The sequence below is a fragment of the Phyllostomus discolor genome, chromosome 9 (genome assembly GCF_004126475.2).
Source record: "Phyllostomus discolor isolate MPI-MPIP mPhyDis1 chromosome 9, mPhyDis1.pri.v3, whole genome shotgun sequence".
NCBI classification, from domain to species: Eukaryota; Metazoa; Chordata; class Mammalia; order Chiroptera; family Phyllostomidae; genus Phyllostomus; species Phyllostomus discolor.
In genome coordinates this window covers 80,298,352-80,318,859 of record NC_040911.2, presented here as the reverse complement: position 1 = coordinate 80,318,859, position 20,508 = coordinate 80,298,352, and the positions used below count along the sequence as shown (strand labels likewise).

Below are 20,508 nucleotides of genomic sequence, written 5' to 3'. Positions count from 1 at the left end.
GTAAGGAGTGGCCACCCAATTACTATGCACAGTCCCTTATGCCAGGAGTGACTGACTCTCTGGTTCCCCTCCAGCTGCACCGGCCATCATGTAGAGACAGAGGCACTGGAGAAACCCACTCGTGGCCTCCACCATCTTTAAGCAGTGTTAGTTTCATCTCCACCTGTCTCTGTCCCTTGGGTTGCTGCAGATCAACTTGTTGACCTTTGCACGAATTGAGTGGCTCAAGCTCCCCCACGTGACCCCAGCAGCCCAAAGGGCTGGCCGGTTCTCTAGTTTGGCCTTCTACCCACCATCGGCTCTGCTTTTCCCACCACCCAATGGAAGCAGGGCCCCTCACTCTCTGTGGGTTCAGGCTGCCTGGCACGTGGTCCACCCGAACACGCTCCCTCTTCCTGACCTTATCCTTCCCAGAAAGGGTGCCAGCAGAGCCCCCTTTGCTCTCTGGGGTGGGTCTTAAAGTGCAGGACAGTGTGCACACCCAGCAAGGCCTTTGAAACCACCCTCTGTTGTAGATATCGATGGGAAAACACTTCTAACACTTCCCATTTCTGTTCTAAAGAGCACCTCTAAAACCACTAGTCTTAAAAATAGCCCCACCTGGACTCTTTGGGTGGATGCATCCATCCATCAATCCATCCATCCATCTGTGAAGTTGTCATGTGATAGGAAATATGTGTCTGATCTTTGTCCTCAATTCCTTGCATAGCGCTTCTAAACCCTTATAACTTCCTGCGTGGAGGGGCGATAGGAGCATCTTGTTATACTGCTTGGGTTTTGCCCCAGTTACTAGCACAGTGGGGTTCAGAGAGCTCCCAGGTTAGAGAGCTCACCCACATTCCAGGAGGGTGGAGCACCCCAGACTCTGGGGGCTCCTGCATTTGGATGCTTCCAAACCTTGTCCTCTATACCTCTTCACCTGGCTGTTTATTTGTATCCTTTATAATAAATAAACTGGCAGTAGTAAGTAAATAAATACATGAATAAAATAAGAGGCAACTCCCAAGTTTTGCTGAACTTCATCAAGATCTTCACGTGATGCTTATTAGTGAAAAGTGATGAGAAGCTCCATCCTTCTCAAGACAAAGGAGCACCTGGGAACTCCTGATTGGCCCTGCCAGGGAAGGAAGGCTGCCATATTTGGAGAGGAGGAGGGATGCCACTCCCTCTGGGCTCCTATAAAGCTGGGCAGGCCTGGCTGCCAAGAGGGTGTGCTGGAGGACAGTGCGGGCTGCCGTGGCTCCAAAGGCACGCTCCCAGAGAGAGCCCAAGGTAGGTGGGGAGGCAGAGTTTGTGCATGAACTCCATTTCCTTAGTCGGGGTTGCTCATTTCTCATCAGACTGCAAACCATGCAATGATTACTTGACTCCCATCTCCTGGGATGGGACTTGAGTCAGGGGACACTTGCGAAAACGTTAGTCATTCCAGGTGTGCATGCCTATGTTTCAGTGCTGTGAAAAAATGCTTTTGCAGGGTTGGCTGGTGGGGATTTTCTCTTGCTTTTAAGCCCTTGCCTAGAAAGAAAGACTAATTTCTTTCTCAATGTCTCTATGCTATTATTTAATCTGATGCACCTGTAAATGATGTTATTATTCTTATTTAAGATTGCTCCTACCAAGGCATAAGGACTGATGACATGGGGTGTGGCCCCGGTTCAGGGGGTTAATGAATGTTTGCTTGAATCAGTTTGGAGAAAGCTGCTCCGAGCTCCCTGAGATTGGGGGGCCGTGAGGGTTGGGTGCTGAAAGCCTGGGTGCACAGGCTGCTGCTGGACACACTCATGCCCTCCCTGCGCAGAGACCAGGTGATGCCTGCGTGGTGAAAGAGGTCAGCAGAAGCCTCTTTGTGGGTGCCCAGAGACTAGAAGTACACTTAGGTTGCATTTTGCCTGTTTCTCTACATAAAAACCAGCGTCTCACTAGAATTGAACATTTTAACAGAAGTGAACTAAACACTTTTAGGAAAACTGCAACGGGATGATGGAGGGTGTGGTAGGGGTTAGCTGTGCTAACTTTTCACCCCTCTGAAGCTCTGGCACTTAAGGATGCACAGTAAATCTTATCTAGGAGACAGCCTAAGCACACTCTGCTATAGTAATGTCCTGCATCCCTGATCTGCACAGACAAAGGTCCAGGTGCTCAGTGCCCCGGACAGTTGACCTTGGGAGGTGGATTTCCACAATAACTACTGTAACTTCAGGAGCCAGGTGTGACAAACTACCAGTTTGGGAGGCTGGAAGGGAGGGGTATTCTCTGATATTATCAGCAGCCCTAGGGTCACCTCGGTGCTCCCCAAGGCCCTCCTGTCCTCTCCATCATTTCATTTCCTTGGAAATGTCTCCCAAGCTCTGCTCTTTGCTCAGCTTAGGGTCCATCGGGCTGCCCTTCATGCCCAGTGAGTCAAAAGCACAACATCTGGGCACCATCCGCTCCCACAGCCCAGAGGGCAGTGGGGCCTGGTGGGAGCAGTGTCAGAACCTGTCCCTGTGCAGCCTTGGCAAATCCCCTGACTCCTGGTTCCCAGCACAGCTTCTATAAAATGGGGGTAGTGCTGTGCCTCTCCCACGAGAGAACTGAGTTAGACAATGTCAGTGGCTGACACATGGTAAGTGTGTGATAAGAAACTATCTGGGGGAGGCTCACAGGGTCACACTGTCCCTAGAGGAGGAACATAAAAAGATTACTTATGATCGTAGGGAGAGGCAGGGGACCCTCCCCACACTCCCATCCCATCTCCCCCTGCCCCTGAGCCCATCTCCTCTCTCTCTGCCTTTAACGCCTTCACAGTCAGCAGCCACGGACACCTTAGAATACATGGCAGAATGTGCCTAAGACAGTGCCGGCTCGGAGCAGTGGAGAATAAAGAAGGAAGATTCAAAATAGACCTTATGCATTTTGTAAGCTGCTCTGACTAGCAGTATATACATTCATTTTACATGTTAACATTGGTTAACAAATTTATTCTTTTTAAACAGAGCCTATGCCCGGGAGCCTCTGATTCCACCTCTTCTGCTGTATTTGCCTCCCAGAGACCTCTTGGTTTGGAAGACTTGGGAGTGCCAAAGAAAACCTGTATGTATTAAGTCATTACTCTTTTTCTTTTCCCATGCACATTCAAAGGCTCTGTAATTGCCAGTTGCAGCTTCTTATCTGTCTGAGAAAACCAGGGTCACCGCCCTGAATGGATATAGTTCCAGGCAAACACAAGAAACTTGGTATTGACTTAACCCTGTGCAGCCTGAGCATGGGAAAACAATCATGCTGCTGGGAAAATGTAAATAGGGCAAGAAGGCCATCCCTTGTTTAAAATCTACACATGGGAGGGGGTGGGGAGCTGGCAACCCCACTGGAGAAGTGAACTGCCCCATCCTTTGCTGTTGCAGATTCAGACACAATGAGGAAGCACCTGGGTGGATGCTGGTTGGCCATCATCTGTGTCCTGCTCTTCAGCCAGCTGGCTGCAGTCAAGGCAAGAGGCATAAAGCACAGAATCAAGTGGAACCGGAAGGCCCTGCCCAGTAGCTCCCCGGTCACGGAGGCCCAGAGGATGGAGGTGCAGATGCGTCCCGGGGCCTTCATCAAGCAAGGCCGGAAGCTGGATATCAACTTCGGACCTGAGGGCAACAGGTACTACGAGGCCAACTACTGGCAGTTCCCCGACGGGATCCACTACGACGGCTGCTCCGAGGCGAACGTGACCAAGGAGAAGTTTGTCACCAGTTGCATCAACATCACTCAGGCTGAGAACCAGGAGGAGCTGTTCCAAGGGAAACAGGGCAAGCTTCACCAGGGGATCCTGTGGAGGCTGGTCAGGGAGCTCTGCTCTGCCAAGCATTGCGATTTCTGGTTGGAAAAGGGAGCGGGACTCCGGGTCTCCATGGACCAGCCTGTGATGCTCTGCCTGCTGGTTTTCATTTGGTTCATTGTGAAATAAGCCCATGAGCAGGCAGGCAGCCACGTAGATGAGCAGGCAAGCAAACCAGAGTCATCCCAGCTCTCTTCCCCCAGTACCCAACCCACAGGTGTTCTGAAGGTACCAAACAGCAGGGATTCTGCAGCGCTTCCAATAGCACGCCTAAGTGTCTCCTCAGGTATCTGCTTGAATCTGATTGTTTGTGTGTCCATCCCCACAGGCTCTGCCAGAGGGTGTGTGCTCATCACTGCATCCTCTGCTCCCGGCGGAGTGCCTGGCACACTGTATTACACAATAAATGTTTGGTGAATGGATAAAACAACACACCAGGGATGGTGCCAGGCACTTCACCATACCTCCTAACAACGCGCAGAGGCAGGTGTTATTCCCATTGTACTGAGGCTCCGAGAGGCGAACCAACCAGAAAGGGGCACAACTGGAACTGAAGCCTGGCTTGTCTAACCCCAGCTTGTCCGCTCTGTCCAATGCCAGAGCTGTCCCGCGGTCCCTGATGGCTCTCGAGGCCAAATCCAAACACATATCCCTGTTGGAACTAGGGAAATTCCATTTTTAGAAATATGAAAGGGCCTGAGCTGATGGTCATGTATTCTGACACCTTTGTTACAGGGAGGCTTTATTCGATTCTAACTAAACCAAAATATAATAAAGGTATTAAATTCAAATAGAAATAGAACTAGACAGAGGCCTGGAAATTCTCTGGTAAGGGAATATTGCCAAGCTGATTCTCAGAGCAGATTACATCCACAGCAGGATGTGTCTCTGGCACAAGATATTTTTTCACACGAAGGGTAAGTGTTTGCTGTTCCCGCCTCTCAAACAGTCCATGTGTTTAAGAAAACAACTTTGAACGACATGCTTGCTTTCTGATGTTCCTCTCACTCCCTGTGCATGTCTGCAGGCACATGCACGCGAGCATCTTTTACATGCGCTTCCTTTCCTGGGACTCCACACGTCTCCGGCAGTATTTTTACCACCACTTTGGGGACAGGCCATCATTCTTGTGAACCGCCTATCACTACACAGAAATAGTTTTTCCTGGCCCAAAAGAAACAGCGTCTTTAGGGAGGTCTAATGAACAGTCCCTCTGGGCCGTACAGCGCCGGGACTACAGTCAGTAATGTTGTCTTGGCCATGCTCGGTGCCGGGCGGGCATGTGAACTACTGGGGAAACTGCTCTGTAAAGCCCACTGTTGTCCAACCACAATGCCGTGCGCCTGAAATTAATATGGAATCATGTTGATGTGAACTGCAATTGAAGAATAAAATAACAATAATTCATCCATACCATAAGCAGGAATAGATACACCACTTCTTATCTGTTTATTAGTGGTTAAAATATATATTACAAAAATATTATTTGTTAACTGTAGTTAAACATAAATATTATACAATATAAGTACCTTTAAATAAAAATAACGAATCTAATGTTCTAAGATGCCCCACGGGTGCTCTTGGGTAAACTCAGAGATTCACGGGGGTTGTTGAACCATTTTTTGGAGATAACAGCTGCTGGCGATCATCAATTCTCCCATAAAGAGAGTCTGTGAGAGGAAAAAAGTGCATTGTCAGAGACTTTATCTGGAGTATTTTAAAACATCAATGTTGATAATGGCACCTCTTGTTCTGAGCCTCCACCGTTATCAGTGTTCTTCTCAAGGACACATTTGGAAGGTTTGAACATAGAAAGAGGGTGGAGGACGTGGGGGCGGGGCAGCCCAGGGGAGCAGCCTGCCCCTGGGTCTGCGGGGAGATGCCTGCCCTGCACTGAAACAGCGCAGAGTACATCCCACCCCCACCTCCCCCCGACCCCATGGTCTCCGTTCTCATGCCGCCAGCCCCTCTCTCCCTGCCCACTTCCCGGGGCCTGTTGAATTCTTTCACAGAAACAAGTTCAAGTACAGATCACATGTGTGTTATTTCTTACATGTCAATTTTTAATTTTTATTCTCTTAGTAACAACAATAGCAATGCAGACAGAAAGAACAAATACTTATAAACTGATGTGGAAATTTCAGGTCCCGGCTCTTCTGAGTTTAATTACGAGGGCACACACAGGCACATGAGCAAAATGGCTTCACTTGTGATATGAAAACACTCAGTCCACGATCTAGTACGTTTTCTAAAATGGCCTGTCATTTCACATTTCCGTAATAGTTCCAGAGACCAGATTCAAGTGGGGCGTGAAGTGAATTTGTACATGGTGACTCAGATGCAGATTTTACTTATGGGGCTTTTAATCAAAACCATATGTGTTTGAACATCCTTGCTCATGTTCACCAATTATGAGGCCAAGCCAAGGCTGCGTGAGTCTGGTTTTGCATTTCAGCAAAGGTGGGCTAAGTGAGCACCTGCTCTATACAAGGCCTTGTGAGGAGCTTCTGAATTATTCCTGATTGAGTCATTTGAAATGTAAATAATTTCACCAACCACCACTTTCTTGTTCTTCCTGAGTAGTGATATTTTTAAAAGTTTATTGTGACGTTAAAATTACAACAGCAATCCAAACAAAACATTGCCCCCAATCCAAGCATCTAATTACGTCAGTGTTTTTAGTTTTTCCTATAGCCTTCCAGCCTTTATCCATTTACATATATAAATGTACATATTTGCAATAATTATATAAGTGAGCATTTATATTCCAATTTTTTTCTCAACCTTATTGCACGCTTTCTTCATTTTTCCCATGATTTTTGTGTTCTTGCCTCCCCCCTACCTTCCTCAACCCACGCCCCTCCTTCCTTCCTTCTCTGCACTTTCATTATGTTCAAATATATGAGAGTTTTTGTTTAATTACTTCTTTTAAGAATACTATAATCATACATGTCACATTCATTTCTCTGCAATTTGCCTCTGTAACTTAACACTGCATCCCGAACCTCTCTCCAGTTCAACAGCTGGCTAACTAGTTAGCTAACCTGTCTTTTTACATTGCTGTGTAGTATTCCACAGTACAGACTGTGGGACACTGTTAATTGAATCATTTTCTAGTTGGACCTTCAGGTTGTGCCCATTTTTCACCGCTGCCAACAATAAAGATCCTTGTTCATACAGCCTTGCAGTCTGTTACTTTCATTTATGTGGAATAGATTTACAAATGCAGGATTTCTGGAACAAAACTGAGTCTAATTTAAACTTTTCTCAACATGACTAGATTGTGTTCACACAGGCGGAGCAGTTCCCAGCACCACCTGCAGTGCAGGGCATTATTAGCCTGTAAGAGCTGCTATGTCGTCTAAGTATGAGAAGCTGCCTTTTCTACAAGTGCTGCTTGAGCATCTTCTCCCCCTTGCAGATGGCACATTTAACTCTTCCCAAGTAATTTCTGACCACAGGACCATTTGAAAATCCTAAATCTGTGAGCAATTCCCATTCTAAACCTGGTCCTTGGCCCAAAACATCTGGATGAGAAGCCCAGAAAGCAGGCAGTGCATGTGCAGACTTCCTGATCAGAGGAAGGGATGGTTGTACAACTCCACAATCCACAATGGCCAGGGGAGGCATAAAGTTGAGTTTTTCAATGAATCTTTAGTACAATTACACACGTGAGTATTTGCTAGTCATAAAGACCAAAAGGAGTGGGCATGAAGCACACTTGGTTAAAGCAGCCCGTGCTCCCCTGAACCAGCATCTCCCCGGAGCCCTGGCACCCCACCTTGCTTAGAACATGCCAGGTGACATTTAGACATCCCACCCTCTGCTGCTATTGAGCTGTGTCCCAGGTAGTGGCCACTCGCTTGTCTTGAGCCGCCCACACTACCTCCAGCTTTCTGATAGCAGGTGACTGAACTGGAGCAGCGGCCCATTAGGTCAGGGACCCCGATCCTTCTTCGTACCTGCAGTTCGGACACATCTTGCATCTCCACCCAACACCTTCTCTCCGTGTGTTGCATACGGCTGGACGAAGACACCTTAAGATGTCCACATGCTGCTGCACACACATTCCAGGGTCTGCGGGGGTGGCAACTGAAATGCTGACCGCAGGAGGCATGAGCCCGCCTGTGGGCAGTGCTAACACACTGGCAGGCCACACGTGCTGGGCGAGTGACCGAGAAGACACACGGATATGGCATCACGACAGGTTTCAGTTTCCCCACCTGAAAGCTCAGACACTGCTCTGTCGAAGAGCTGGCCTCTGGCAGGCCTAGACCATGCCGGCAGCTGTGTGTGCTCTCTCTACCCTGAGACCGTCCCATCGGACGCAGCACAGGACTTGTTTTTCTCTTACCCCCGCTGCTGGCAGAACACCTGTTCTCCGTGGGGTACCATGTTCCCTGGTGGAAGAGAAAGGAGACAAACTCCTACATCAACGGGAAGGACATGCAGCTGCAAAATGGGAAGAAATCAGATGTTCCTGGAAAAATGGGAATAAGGCGCCGTGTCTCTCAGGCATCTCGAAGCCCACCCCAGCCCACTGAAAGCCTGCCCCCGAAAACCAGACTCAGCACTTCTCCCTTGGTGAAGGGGAGCTGTGGGGGAGGAAGGAATTTCACTCTATCCTTCTAAGTTCTTTGGACTGGTCTAACAATTAAATCTACATGAGACAGATTAGAGTAACAGAGAGAACAGAACCAAATTTAATTACATTTGTATGTGCAGGAGCCCCACATACATGAGAAAGTCAGAGGTCCCACGTACATAAGAGGTTCAGGGAGAAGAAAGAGTCAATGAAGTGTATATGACATCCTGAGCTAAGCAAAAAAAAAATCATTTGTAGGATAAGAAGAGCAGTGTTCAGTAATTAGATGTTTGCACTGACCTATAGATAAGACAGGTGCCAAAAAGTTATTTCTGGGAATCCCGGTCAAGATGGAGGCATAGGTGGACATGCTTCACCCCCTCATGCAACTGTAGAAAGAATTACAATTAGATACAAAAACAAATAACAACCTGAACCAAGAGAAAATCAAGCTGTATGGAAGTATGACATCCAAGGATTTAAAGAAGCCCCTTTCATCCAGACAAGCAGGAGGGGTGGAGTTGTGGACTCGGGCAGAGAGGTGCGGAGATGTGATGTGGCCCAGAGAGGCAGCAGTGGCAGTGGATCAGCCAGTCCCACATTCTCATGTGGTGGATAAAAATCAGGAGGGATACCTTGGGAGCAAGTGATCCCAGCCCCAGGCCAGGCCACACAGCCCAGGGTTCCACCACCAGGAAGATAGATCCCCATAACTCTAGCTGTAAAAACCAGTGGGTGTTGGGGTGGTGGAAGACCACCCATGGGTACAACCCATGGACATGAACTAAGGAGGGAGAATGCTGGAGGGAAGGGGGTACTGGGCAGAGGGGGGCAACGGAAGAAAAACTGGGACAACTGTAATAACATAGTCAATAAAATATATTTTTTGAATAAGTAATTTCTGGTTACTCATAATGGGCAAGGCTCCAAATTTAAAGTCTTTAAGGGAGAGGTAAAAGTTTATCCTGAGCCCAGAGGGTCTCAGCTGTCTTCAGCTAAAAATAACTCCCATGCCAAAGTAATACATCTTGGGGAGGCCTGATCTGAACCCCTTCAGAGCCTTCACCTGGGTCCCTGGGAAGCTTCGTACTGAAATAGGTCCCTTGCACTGACCACGCCCCTTCTAAAGGACCCTCCCTGGTGGCTGCACCCAGCCCAGTGCTGACCCCAGCAAAAGAACTTATCCTCTGAGACTTAAGTGTCACTGTGTCCCCAAGGTGCTTCCCTGTACACTGGCCTGGATTTCTTATCTCCATCCACCTGCTCACCCAATCTATCCTCGGAATTCCTGGGCCTTATTTTAATGCAAATATTTTTGTGGGAAAGTGTAGCCTTCTTAAACAATACAGATTGTTTTAACTCTAACAGGCTTGAGCATAAATTGTGAAAGGAAGTTGGCAGGGAGCCAGAGAGGAACTCAACGGGGCTGGACACAGACAGGTCAGGGCCAGAGCACCTAACACAGCTGGTCTCCCTGGATGGAGGGAGGTGGGCAAGGGAGGAGGTTATGGGGGAGGGAGCACAGGAGAAGCCCACCCTCAGAAAGAATTACTCATCAGAGGTCATTTCAGCACCTGACAGGGTGGGTTTTATGGCTCCAGGGCTCTGGGCTCAAGAAATAACACCAAGGAGAGAGACTGTCGAGGGCTGAGCAGAGGGAAAGGTCCAGAGTACGGTTCTGGCTAAGCAAGACCCACATCCGTTGTGTTGGACTTGAATTTCCAAATCCATAATTAAGGTTTTCAATGTTTTTAACTGGCTCTTTTGACTAAGGGCTCCTTAGCAATCAAGAACAAAATAAAGGAGCTTATGGCATCTGTGATATTTTGATTCATAAGAAATATGTATTTGGCCATTCAGATAACCAAAATAGACTTCTCATGTATATCTGATCTTCATCCATGGCTCCTGGCTCACAGGTCCCAAACCCCCTTTAAATTTCCTGAGCAAAATAAGAGCAATGGGAGAATCTTTTGTTATAACATTTGGTCTCTGGTCTTCAGTCCCTGAAATCATTCAGAGCCCTAAAAGTGAAATGGGTGTGTTGCTATTCATAACAAGCCCCTTTCCAATATACTGGGTTTATACAAATGAGGCGACTGTTCAGAAAGCACCTAAGGATGGAAGGTGTTTGTTAGGGGAATCAACCAAGACTAGAGGATTGGACCTTTCAGTTCTGTCCACTGATTTTCAGGGAGAGGAGAGGGATAGGAGACTGAATCGATCATCAATGGCCAATCATCTAATCAGTCATACCTGTGCATTGAAGTCACCATACAAGCCCCTTTCGTATGGGAATAGCCCCATAGAAAAGAAGGGGCTTTGGGGAGCTTTTGGTTGGTGAACAGGACACTATTTGGGGAGAGCGGTGTGCTCAGAGAGAGCGTGGAGGTTCTGCGCCCTTTCCCCATGCCTTGCTGTATGTGTGTCTCCCCTCTGGCTATTCCTGAGTTATACCCTTTTATAATAAACCAATAATATAGAAGTAAATGTTTCTCTGAGTTCTGTGAGCCACTCTGGTAAGGGAGCCCAAAGAGGGGGTGGCTGCAAGCGCAGATCTACATCCTGCCATGGACTTGGGGTTGGTGTCTGGGAGGCAGGAGGTCTTGTAAGAGTGAGCCCTTAACCTGGGGGATATGATGCTATCTCCAGGTAGATGGTGTCAGAATGGAATTAAATTATAGGGCAACCGGCTGGTGTCAGAAAATAGGTTGGATGTGTGGGAAACACTCCACACACATTAAAGTAGGGTCCAGGACCCTTTTAGCATCTCTTAAATGTAGTTTATCTCTCCCTGTACCTAAGCCAAACCCCATCACCAGCTCTGCTCCCCTGGGGAAAAAAAACATAGGGGAGCAGGAGACAAAGGTCGGTAGGGTTTTCTTCAGCTTTTGGCCCACATGGCACAGCAAAAAACAGAGGGCCTCCCACCCACCCAAAGTTACAGGGCTCTTCAGGGTTCATTGTCACAAAAGCAGAGGCTAAAAAGGCCCTCGTGGAATCTCCAACTTAGTGCGGTCTGCAGACCTGGTCCCTCTCAAACAGAGGACGCTGACCTGTGCAGACAGATGTTTCCAGAAGTCCAGGTTCCAGACTCTCCCTCTGGGCAGGACCTGAGCCTGTCTGTGGGGCCTCCACATCTCTATTTCAAGGTCATTGGCCCTCTGCCTTCACAGATGGATTTACTTAGAATTACAAATAATTTCTTCTCTGGACGCTATTTCAGCTCCTAATCTAAGTGCAACATTTTAGCTAATGTCCTTCCTTGCCTCATCTTGGGCATTTTGTGGGTTCGTTCATGCCTTCATTCGACAAACTCAAATTAAGTTTCTACTGTGGGTCAGTCTGCTCCCCACTGGAGCAATAACAGTGGATGAGAAAGGCCACGTGCCTGCCGTCGGGATGTTTATGTCCTGGTGGCACACCCATGTGTGCACAGGCACAGAGGTGTGCTGCTGTGCTAGTTTAACTGCCCTCTGGGTGCGGTAAGTGGGTGAGGGGGACCCTGATTGGTACAATTTGCCAACTTTTACGATATAAATAGTAACCTGGTATTCTGTGCCCAGGCCTTACTTTATAAAGGTGACTGAGTGATGACACAAAGAGGTCAATGCCATTGAAAGGAAAGTCTGACCTTCCTTAGCTCCTGTAGAAATGAGAGGCATGGCGAGTCATGCAGGGGACCACACAGGGAACCCCAGGGATGGTCTAGGCCAGAGCCTTCATCAGGCTTTCCACAGACAGGGCAAGGCAGGGTAAACAGTTGAGGATAGGCTAGTGTGGGTAATTTCAGCAGGCTTTGGTGATAGTAGCAGTCTTTATTCTTCTGGTACCTGGCCCTTTAAAGTAGAGGACTGCTGCCCCCAGGGGTGCGTGGGCCTGATTGTGGAGGTCAGGTTCTGCCCTGGTTCATTTGCATATCAAAGGCAGGCTCCCCAGCGAACCCTTTGATCTCTAAATATTGGTTGGCCCTGAGATGGGTAGTCTCTCCCCAGCTAGAAAGCTTTTTTTAATATGTCAAAACTTTACAAAATACAGAAAATAAGACTCCTGATTAATATACCTGGCCAACAGCAAGTTACCAGCGTGATGTGGCCGACTGTGAACTTGGGAGCTCTGTGCACAATCCTCTTGGGGGCCTGTGTGACAGCCCCGCACGACTAATTTCACTGTCTACTTTGTTAGCTTTTACACATATTCAGTCATTCTACAGACACTTTGAATAGCCCTTCCCAATCAGAGCCGAAGCCCTGTCACATAGCGGGCGACATCTGGATCGGAGGTTGCCCTGCGGATCTCCCTCCCCGCATGCAGTGACTTGGTGGACACCCAGCAGTGCATGGGCCCCGGGAAGAGCCAAGGACAGGGTAGAGGTAGCAGCTGGTGCTGCTGTTGGCGTTCAAGATCAGTTAGCAGTAAATCTTTATGGACTTTCTATTACTATATGCCTGGCCGTCCATAGGCTCTGCAGATACCACAGTGAATGAGTAACCACCACGGCCTTCGAGGTGCTTGCACTGTGATGGGGAAGACATGGATAACAGGCGTGCAGTGTGGGAGAATGCTGTGCCAGCCATGCACGCTGGAAGGAGAGGTTTTCCCGAGAGGGCAAGTCTGGAAGGATGAATGCGGTACCCAGGTGAAGACAGGAAAGGGGGAGTATCACTGAAGGGGAAAAAAGATCCAGGTACATTCAAAGAGCTACAAGTGGTTCAGCCCAGCGGGGCCATGGGGGTGTATGGAGGACAGTGGTGCCACGAGGCTGGAGAACAGACAGGGCTAGACCAGCAATGATCTCTCCCTCTGTGGGTCCTACGTCCTGTAGGGCAGCACTTCTGAAGCTTTAATGTGCACAAATTCCCTGGGGATCTTGGTTAAGTCCAAATCAGCCTTGGCAGGTTTGGCGCAGCCTGAGATTCGGCAGTTCTAACAAGGCGATGCCGACACTGCTGGTCCACAGGCCACACGTTGAGGCGCAAGGGTATATGTAAGCAGGAAGCTCTGAAGGGTGGATTCCTGGGTCTCTTAAAAGAGCTCCTTATATGTCATCAGTGGTACAGCAACATTATGTATGTGGATCAAAGTAACCAAGGATGATCGTCTTTGCCTTCCCACTCCAGCAAAAGCCTGAGTACTACAGAGGTTGCTTGCACCATAAAAAACGCAAAGAACAAAATTGTTGACAACAGATATGGCGGGTTTGTGAGAACATCCTTCAGATGTATCAGAAACAATCCAGGTTGTAAACCTCTCTGATTCTACAGGGAAAGCAGAATAGGTTGGTCCCTGTGGTCTGTTTTGCATCTATTGTTCTTTGTCTCTGAGGGTCCTCCACATCAGTTCCAAATCTTAAGAGCATTCCACCATGCACAGAAAGTCAAGGCACCATAACGAAGTGCGGGTGGTCCTTTGTAACCAGCCCTGCCTTGGTCTCCAAGCTCACCTTCCGTAATCCCCATGCGTGCCTACAGTCTCACCCTGTCCCCGTACCCTCTCAAGCCCATCCCCGCTCCCTGTGGAATTCCCACTTCCACCTAAGGACCAGCTCAGACATGACCTCCAGGAAACCTGTCTTAAGATTCTGGGTGAAATAACTTGCCTCCTCATCATTTGTGACATAATTATTCATTTATGTGTGTGCCTTCCGTAGTGTACTAAGAGTCTGTCCAATCATAGTGATGTGTTTGAGTCACCTTGTGTCCTCTGCACAGCAGCTGCCCTGGGCCACCTGAGGGACTGGAGCCCTCACGATGCACCTCTCTACTTGCCTGACTCCCAAATTCCGCTGGCCCTGAATCTCTTTTCTTCCACTAAGATCCTGTGCCTTTGTCCTGGAAGCACTAACCAGCTCTGACATGCCTTAGAGAACTTGTTCCTTGCTGCTGTTCAAACCCACTTTCCAGGCCTGGCCTGTGTTGATGGGAGGGTCTCAGCCAACTCCCAATGCCTCTAATTCAACACTTGCTTTGAGGAGCCTCTTACCTCCCAAGAGCAGCAATATGGCAGCCTATTAGGTCTTCTAGAGCCACAGGAGGATTCCATGTTCCAGCATCGGCCAGCAGGGGGCAGTGCAGAAGCACACACCAGGCCTGTTTTCCAAATGTAATCTTCCCTGAAGGTTTCTGTCTCTGACTCTGTGAAATGGAACTGCCTTATGACCCAGCCATTCCACTTCTGGGAATATACCCAAAGAAACCCGAAACACTAATTTGAAAGAATATATGTACCCTTATTTCACTGCAATGTTACAATAGCCAAGATTAGGAAGCAGCCCAAACGCTCACCAGGAGATCAAGCAGATAAAAAGCTGAGGGACATTTACCCAATGGAATGCAACTCAGCCATAAAACAGAAGGGAATCTTACCTTTCAGGACAGCATGGATGGACCTGGAGAGTATTATGGTGAGTGAAATAAGCCAGTCAGAGAAAACCAAATACCATATGATTTCATTTATATATGGAACCTAGTGAAGAAAATAAACAAACAAACAAAACAGAAACACAGTCATAGATACAGAGAACTGACTGACAGCTGTTAGAGGGGAGGGGTTGGGGGCTGGGTGAAAAAGGTGAAGGGATTAAGCAAAATAAGAAAAAACATACCTCACAGACACAGTATGGTGATTACCAGTGGGAAAGAGGAGCGGGGGATGCAGAAGAGGGTATAGGAGGGAAAAATGGCGATGGAAGGAGACTTTACTTGGGACGGTGAACACAATACAATACGTACATGATGTGTTATAGAATCGGACACTTGAAACCTGTATAATTTAATTAACCGATGTCACCCAGTAAATTCAAGAAAAAATTGAAGATAGCTTGAGCTATTCCTTAGGTCCCATGTCCAGCTAGATTATTCTCTTACCATTTATTTCTGTTAAATTAGAAAATCCTAATTCACTTCCTAGATTGTTTGGAAAGGCAGCAACCTCTGCCAGTCAGTTCTGGATGTTTGAATCAAAAGTGGGCCCGAAATTGTGGAGCTTTCTTTCAATGTTATCAGATCTGATACATCAGAACATTTCTTTTGTTTTGGGCCTGTCACATGCAACAGTAGGAGTGCTGAGTGTTATATTTAAGCTGGCTTACTTTCTTTCAGCTTTATTAAAGTGTAATTGGCATATAAAATAAGATATTTAAAGTGTACGTAGTGGTAATTTGCTACACGTATGCATTGCCAAAGGATTCCCCTTGTAGTTAATTAATACATCTGTCACCTCACGCATTTATCTTTGTTTAACTTTGGTAAGAACATTAAAGTTCTATTTCCTTAGCAAACTCAATTATACAGCAGTGTTGTCAGCTATCGTCACCATGCTTTCTCATTAGCTCCTCAGACCTTATTCACCTTATAGCTGAAAGTTCGTGCCATTTTCCCAACCTCTCCGACTATTTTTCCTACCCCATTGCCCCAAACCTGTGAGTTCCTAATCCTCTCTCATGCCTTGAGTTCAAGAAAGAGCTTCTTCCTATTCCACTGGAGTGCTTGGACATGTCTTTTAAATATGACTTTTAAATAGATTTCTTTCTCTCATGAATGAAAAGAATTATCTAAGTCTGGGAAAGAGTCAAATCCTCCATGTTTAACCAATTGCACCACAGTGCAGGTTTCTTAGGAAATGCTGTTATTGAATCTAAAGAATTCAAAATCATGTTACGTTGGCCCCAAAGTCACACCCTCAGGCTGGTCTGGCTACTGAACGTGTCGTTGCTGAGACCACGCAAGCAAGCCACTCGGAGGCAGGTGCATGTTTTGCATTGCCTTTCAGTACCATAAGGAAATGTTTCGATCTCATCCCTCATTTCAAAAACGTATGTGAGCACTTCATTGAATGCTTAGTGCCAGGCACTATTTCAAGAAGTTCCCTGTCGTTGCTTTAACTCTTACGACCTTATCAGGTGCTACAATCATCCTTATTTGACAGAAGGGGAGGCTGAGGCTTAGGGGCCAGGCATGACTGCTGGTAAGCAGGGGCCCCAGGCAGTCAGTCTGGCTTCAAAGGCCACACGTTAACCTCCTTCTTGCCTCCTTTAAATAAATTTTAGTACTTTTATACTTTTCATCAACAAAGTTGGAAGGTCATTTCTTGCTGCTGGAGTCTTTAATGGAAGGCCGTGGCCCTCGTGTAGGGGCAGGGGGGAGGGGCACGCATCCTCCCCGCTCTATATCATTGGGGTACCCACCCAAAGCGAGGCACGTGGGGGTGGCATTCCTGGTTCCAGCTGTCCCACCAAAAGCTTTGGAAACCCTGGGGCCGGTAATCATGTTTTCCGTGTATGGGTTATATAAACAGTCCTGCTCCCTGCTTGGTCCCCTGATCTTCCTCTCTGTTTCTGTTTTTCCTATTTTTTTAGGCAAAAAAAACCCTCCATGGCCCCTCTTTCTCTCATTTAGGCATTTCCAGTTCATGTGAGACCTCCATCTAGCCTGGCTGAGAGGTGGACTGGGCTGTTGCACTGACAAGCTCTTGCTGCAGCTCTGAAGGAAACCCCTGCCCTCCTGGGGCATCGTCCTTGGACACTGACTGAACAGATGGGGCTGAGGCCGCTGGAGCTCAGGAGCAGCCACTCATCCAGCTCTAAACTGACCTGACTCTCCCTCTGCCCAACAGAAAGCCTAACTGAGCCTGAACTGCAGACTTCAGTTCCAATCCTCGACAGAGACCCATGAGAAAGGAGCATCAGGTCCTCCAAAAGACACAAGGGTGTTCACATTGCTCTGTTCAAACTGGAAACAACTTGGGCAGTGGGAGGGAGGACCTTCTGCAGTGGCTTCCAGGGATGAGAGCATATGGCAAGGGACCTTAGAAACGACCACAGACACATGGGAGAAAAAACAAGAGCTGGCTTGCCTTGAGCTCTGCCCTCTCATTTAGGAAATGAGGAATCAGGGAGCCACAGAAGTTGAGCAAGTCAAGTTCATGGGCTTCTCTCCCTTTTTTAGTGTACTGTCCCTCTTACACTGCCATGATGCAGGGGAACCTCACCTCCACCCCACCCACTTCTAAGGCATTTCCTACAGGCAATGGTCCATGAGAATGAATGGGAACAGCTTCAGTCAGCAAAAATGTCAGGTGAGGATGAAGACGGTCCAGAGGGAGCAGGCCCACAGGCTCTCCCCAGCACCTCGACAGCTCCATTGTTCTCTGCAGGGCTCAGAGGTGTCCAGGACTCCGTGGGGGCCTGCTGAAGGGAGCTTTGGCTCTGATTTTTGTCATCTCTTCCTGCTGGGGGGAAGAATGGGAATAGGCAGGAAGGGAAACCCGGTGAACAAAGAACCAGAAGAAAATCAGAGGTTGCCTGGGGAGCAGCTGCAGCCGGCCTCAGCCTCACAGCTCACAGTGCCCGGGTGGGAGCCCCTGCATGAGAACAAGCCGCTGCCTGTGACGTGCCCAAGTGCCCCAGAGAGCCCCACATCACTACCACCACACCAGGCTCTCACCTGGAATTTGACTTTCAGTTCTCAAAGGGATTTAAGGCAGAGTTTTAAAAATTTGACCTTTTCAATATGTATTTAAAACAAAACTCATGTTAAAAAGCAAACAACAAATGCAAAAGCCCTGACTGCTGTGGCTCAGTGGCTTGGGCGTCATCCCTCGAAGCGAGGGCTCGTACCTGCGTGGTGGGTTTAGTGCCTGGTCAGCGCTTGCACAAGACACCAATATTCCTCACCTTCCCTTCTCCTTCCCTTTCCTTTTTACTACAATAAATAAAATCTTAAAAAAAAACAAATACAAAAAAGTGAACTCTTGTGTGTTAACATTATTAGCTAAGAAAGAGGTTTCTCAAGTGAATTAGCCACCGTCCAGGATGGGAGCAAAGATGAGTCTGCAGGTTGGGCTTGGGGGTGGGGCTACAGGGTCCTGAGAGGTTCATGACACAAGACAACACGTGAAGCATTCAGGGGCCCAGTATCCAAGCCATGGTGCCGGAGTACAGAGAGGCCATTGCTCATATCTGAATGAGGGACACTCTGAAAGCTTTAAAATGGCAACTGTGACCCCATTTTCCTGGGGTCCTTCCCTGGGGTAGGGCCAACACAGAGTGTTGACCCTGATCCCAGATCCCTCTGCTCCTCTGACCAGCTCTGTGTGGCCTTGAGCAAGTCCCTGACCCTTGTGGTGTCTCTGTTTCCTCATCTGTAAAGTACAGATAACTTGTACTCACACATTTTCTCACACCAAGCCTCGTGGGGTTGGTGTGAGAAAGCCGAGGGCTTAGGGAAGTGCCTGAGACATAGGAAGTACTCAACAAACATTAGTGACCACGGGCTGCTGTTACTTCTACATTCTCATTCAAATGCCACATACATACCCATCATCTACCTTCCTTTCTCCCTGAGTTCCCAGGAGTAGTTTTGCAGGGAGGAGAATTGGTAGTGGATGGTAGTTTTCAACATACCCCAAACCAGAAGTCTTGGCCCTATAACACCTGCTCTAAAAATGCATTGTTAATCCACTCGCTTTTCAGCACTGCCGCTGCCACCGCCTGGTCCTGGCTGCCATCATCTCATCTGGGTGTCTACAACAGGCTCCTATCTGGTATTCCTGCCTCGGTTCACACAGGAGCAAGGATGGTCTATTTAAAACATAAAACATTCTCTCTCCTCCCCTTGCCCCACCACTCTTTTTAAAAGCTTCTTGTTGTACCAAGAGTAAAATTCAAACGCCTTGCTCTGGCCTCAAAAGCTCTGTTCCACTCTCTAACTTCATCTTGGCCCCTCTTTCCCTGACTAACTCTGTTTCAGCCACTCAAGTCTTCTGTCAGCTCCAAAACACAAGTTCTCTCCAGCCTCAGGGATTTGTTTATTCTTACCCCTCTCCCTTCATCACATGGGAAGTTCATTCTCAGCCTTCAGTCTCAGCCTATATGTCAGTATCTCACCAAACCTTTCCAGATGATTCTGTGTAAAGTAAGTCCTTTCTGCTGCATCTATCTCAGGTTCTTGTTCTCTTCTAAGCACTTGTATCAGCCAGCTATTGCTGTGTAACAAAGTATCTCAAAACTCCATGGCTTAAAACCACAATCCTGACTATCACTCACATCTACAGGTTGGCTGGAGTTCAGCTGCTCTAAATTGGGCACGGCTAGATGGCTAAGTTCCTCACAGGAGGGCTGAGGATCAGTTAGGGGCAGCTCTGATCCACGTGTCTATTGTCCTCCTGCTGGGACCAGACTGGGCATATTTTCTCATGGGAATGGCTGAGGAGCAATAGAGCCAGCAGAAATGTGTGTGAGATCTCTTAAGATTTAGGCTCAAAACTAACAGACACACTGTCACTTCTACCTACTTACCACTGGCCAAAGCAAGTCTTGTGACCAAGCCCAAAGTGGAGGAGTGGAGGGGTGTCCTCCACACTTAACAAGTCCAGGCAGGCATGTGGATACACGGAGGGAAGAAGAATCAGGGCAGTCATTCAACTGATTTGTGATTAATGCTTTTATTTCTCCCTCTCCACCAGAAAGTAAGCTCTGAGCAATCAAGGAACTTGCCCGTCTTATTATCTTTACTGTTATCCCCGGCACCTAGAATAGTGTCTGGCAGTGACAGATGTACTGGCAGTCCCTCATTATACATTTGAATGAAATTCTGAACCAAAAATCTATGTTGGAGCCCAAGCAACGGTCCTATAAAACCATCGTGACAGTTGGATTTTCAGAAATGGCTTTTTCTAGAGATTGACTTGGGCACAGACAAACTTGCTTAACAATGGAGTCTTCTATTAATCATGTGCAACTTCACACCTGCTTGTTAGTGATTGCTTTGGACATGTCCTGAGAAGGACAACAGCCACCTGTGGTCCAGGATGGCAGAAAAGGCATGTCTCTGTTGGGGACAAAGACAGTGCAGGGCATTCTCTCTACCCTGGACATGGCAGAATGCACAAAGTTCAGGGCAGGGCCTGGCCCTAAACTTCCCTGGCCCCAAACCTGCTTAGCCTTTCAAGAAGGGAGCAAGGGGGGAGCAGAAGGTAGCCAGAGGTGAGTTATAAAGGCCGATGGTCTTCCCTTGGAGCCTCCAGGGAGAAGAGGGCAGCCTCTTCTCAGCTGTCATGGAAAGCATCCAGGCGCACGTGAAAACCAGCAGCCTCTGCAGAGAAAAGTCCCTGCCTAGCT

General features: G+C 47.9%; 1 protein-coding gene across 1 annotated transcript; it reads left to right on the top strand.

The window, feature by feature from the left end:
* Window positions 1-2,979: 2,979 nt before the first annotated feature.
* On the top strand, window positions 2,980-5,484 carry PRND (prion like protein doppel). The gene is made up of 2 exons (XM_028524746.2): window positions 2,980-3,072; window positions 3,384-5,484. Exon 2 carries the CDS (start codon window positions 3,395-3,397, stop codon window positions 3,932-3,934), a length of 540 nt encoding a protein of 179 aa, XP_028380547.1. The 5' UTR covers window positions 2,980-3,072; window positions 3,384-3,394; the 3' UTR covers window positions 3,935-5,484.
* Window positions 5,485-20,508: the final 15,024 nt, after the last annotated feature.

Excerpts from the sequence above, each read along its gene's own strand:
- PRND (XM_028524746.2), top strand. The coding sequence starts at position 3,395 with ATGAGGAAGCACCTGGGTGGATGCTGGTTGGCCATCATCTGTGTCCTG.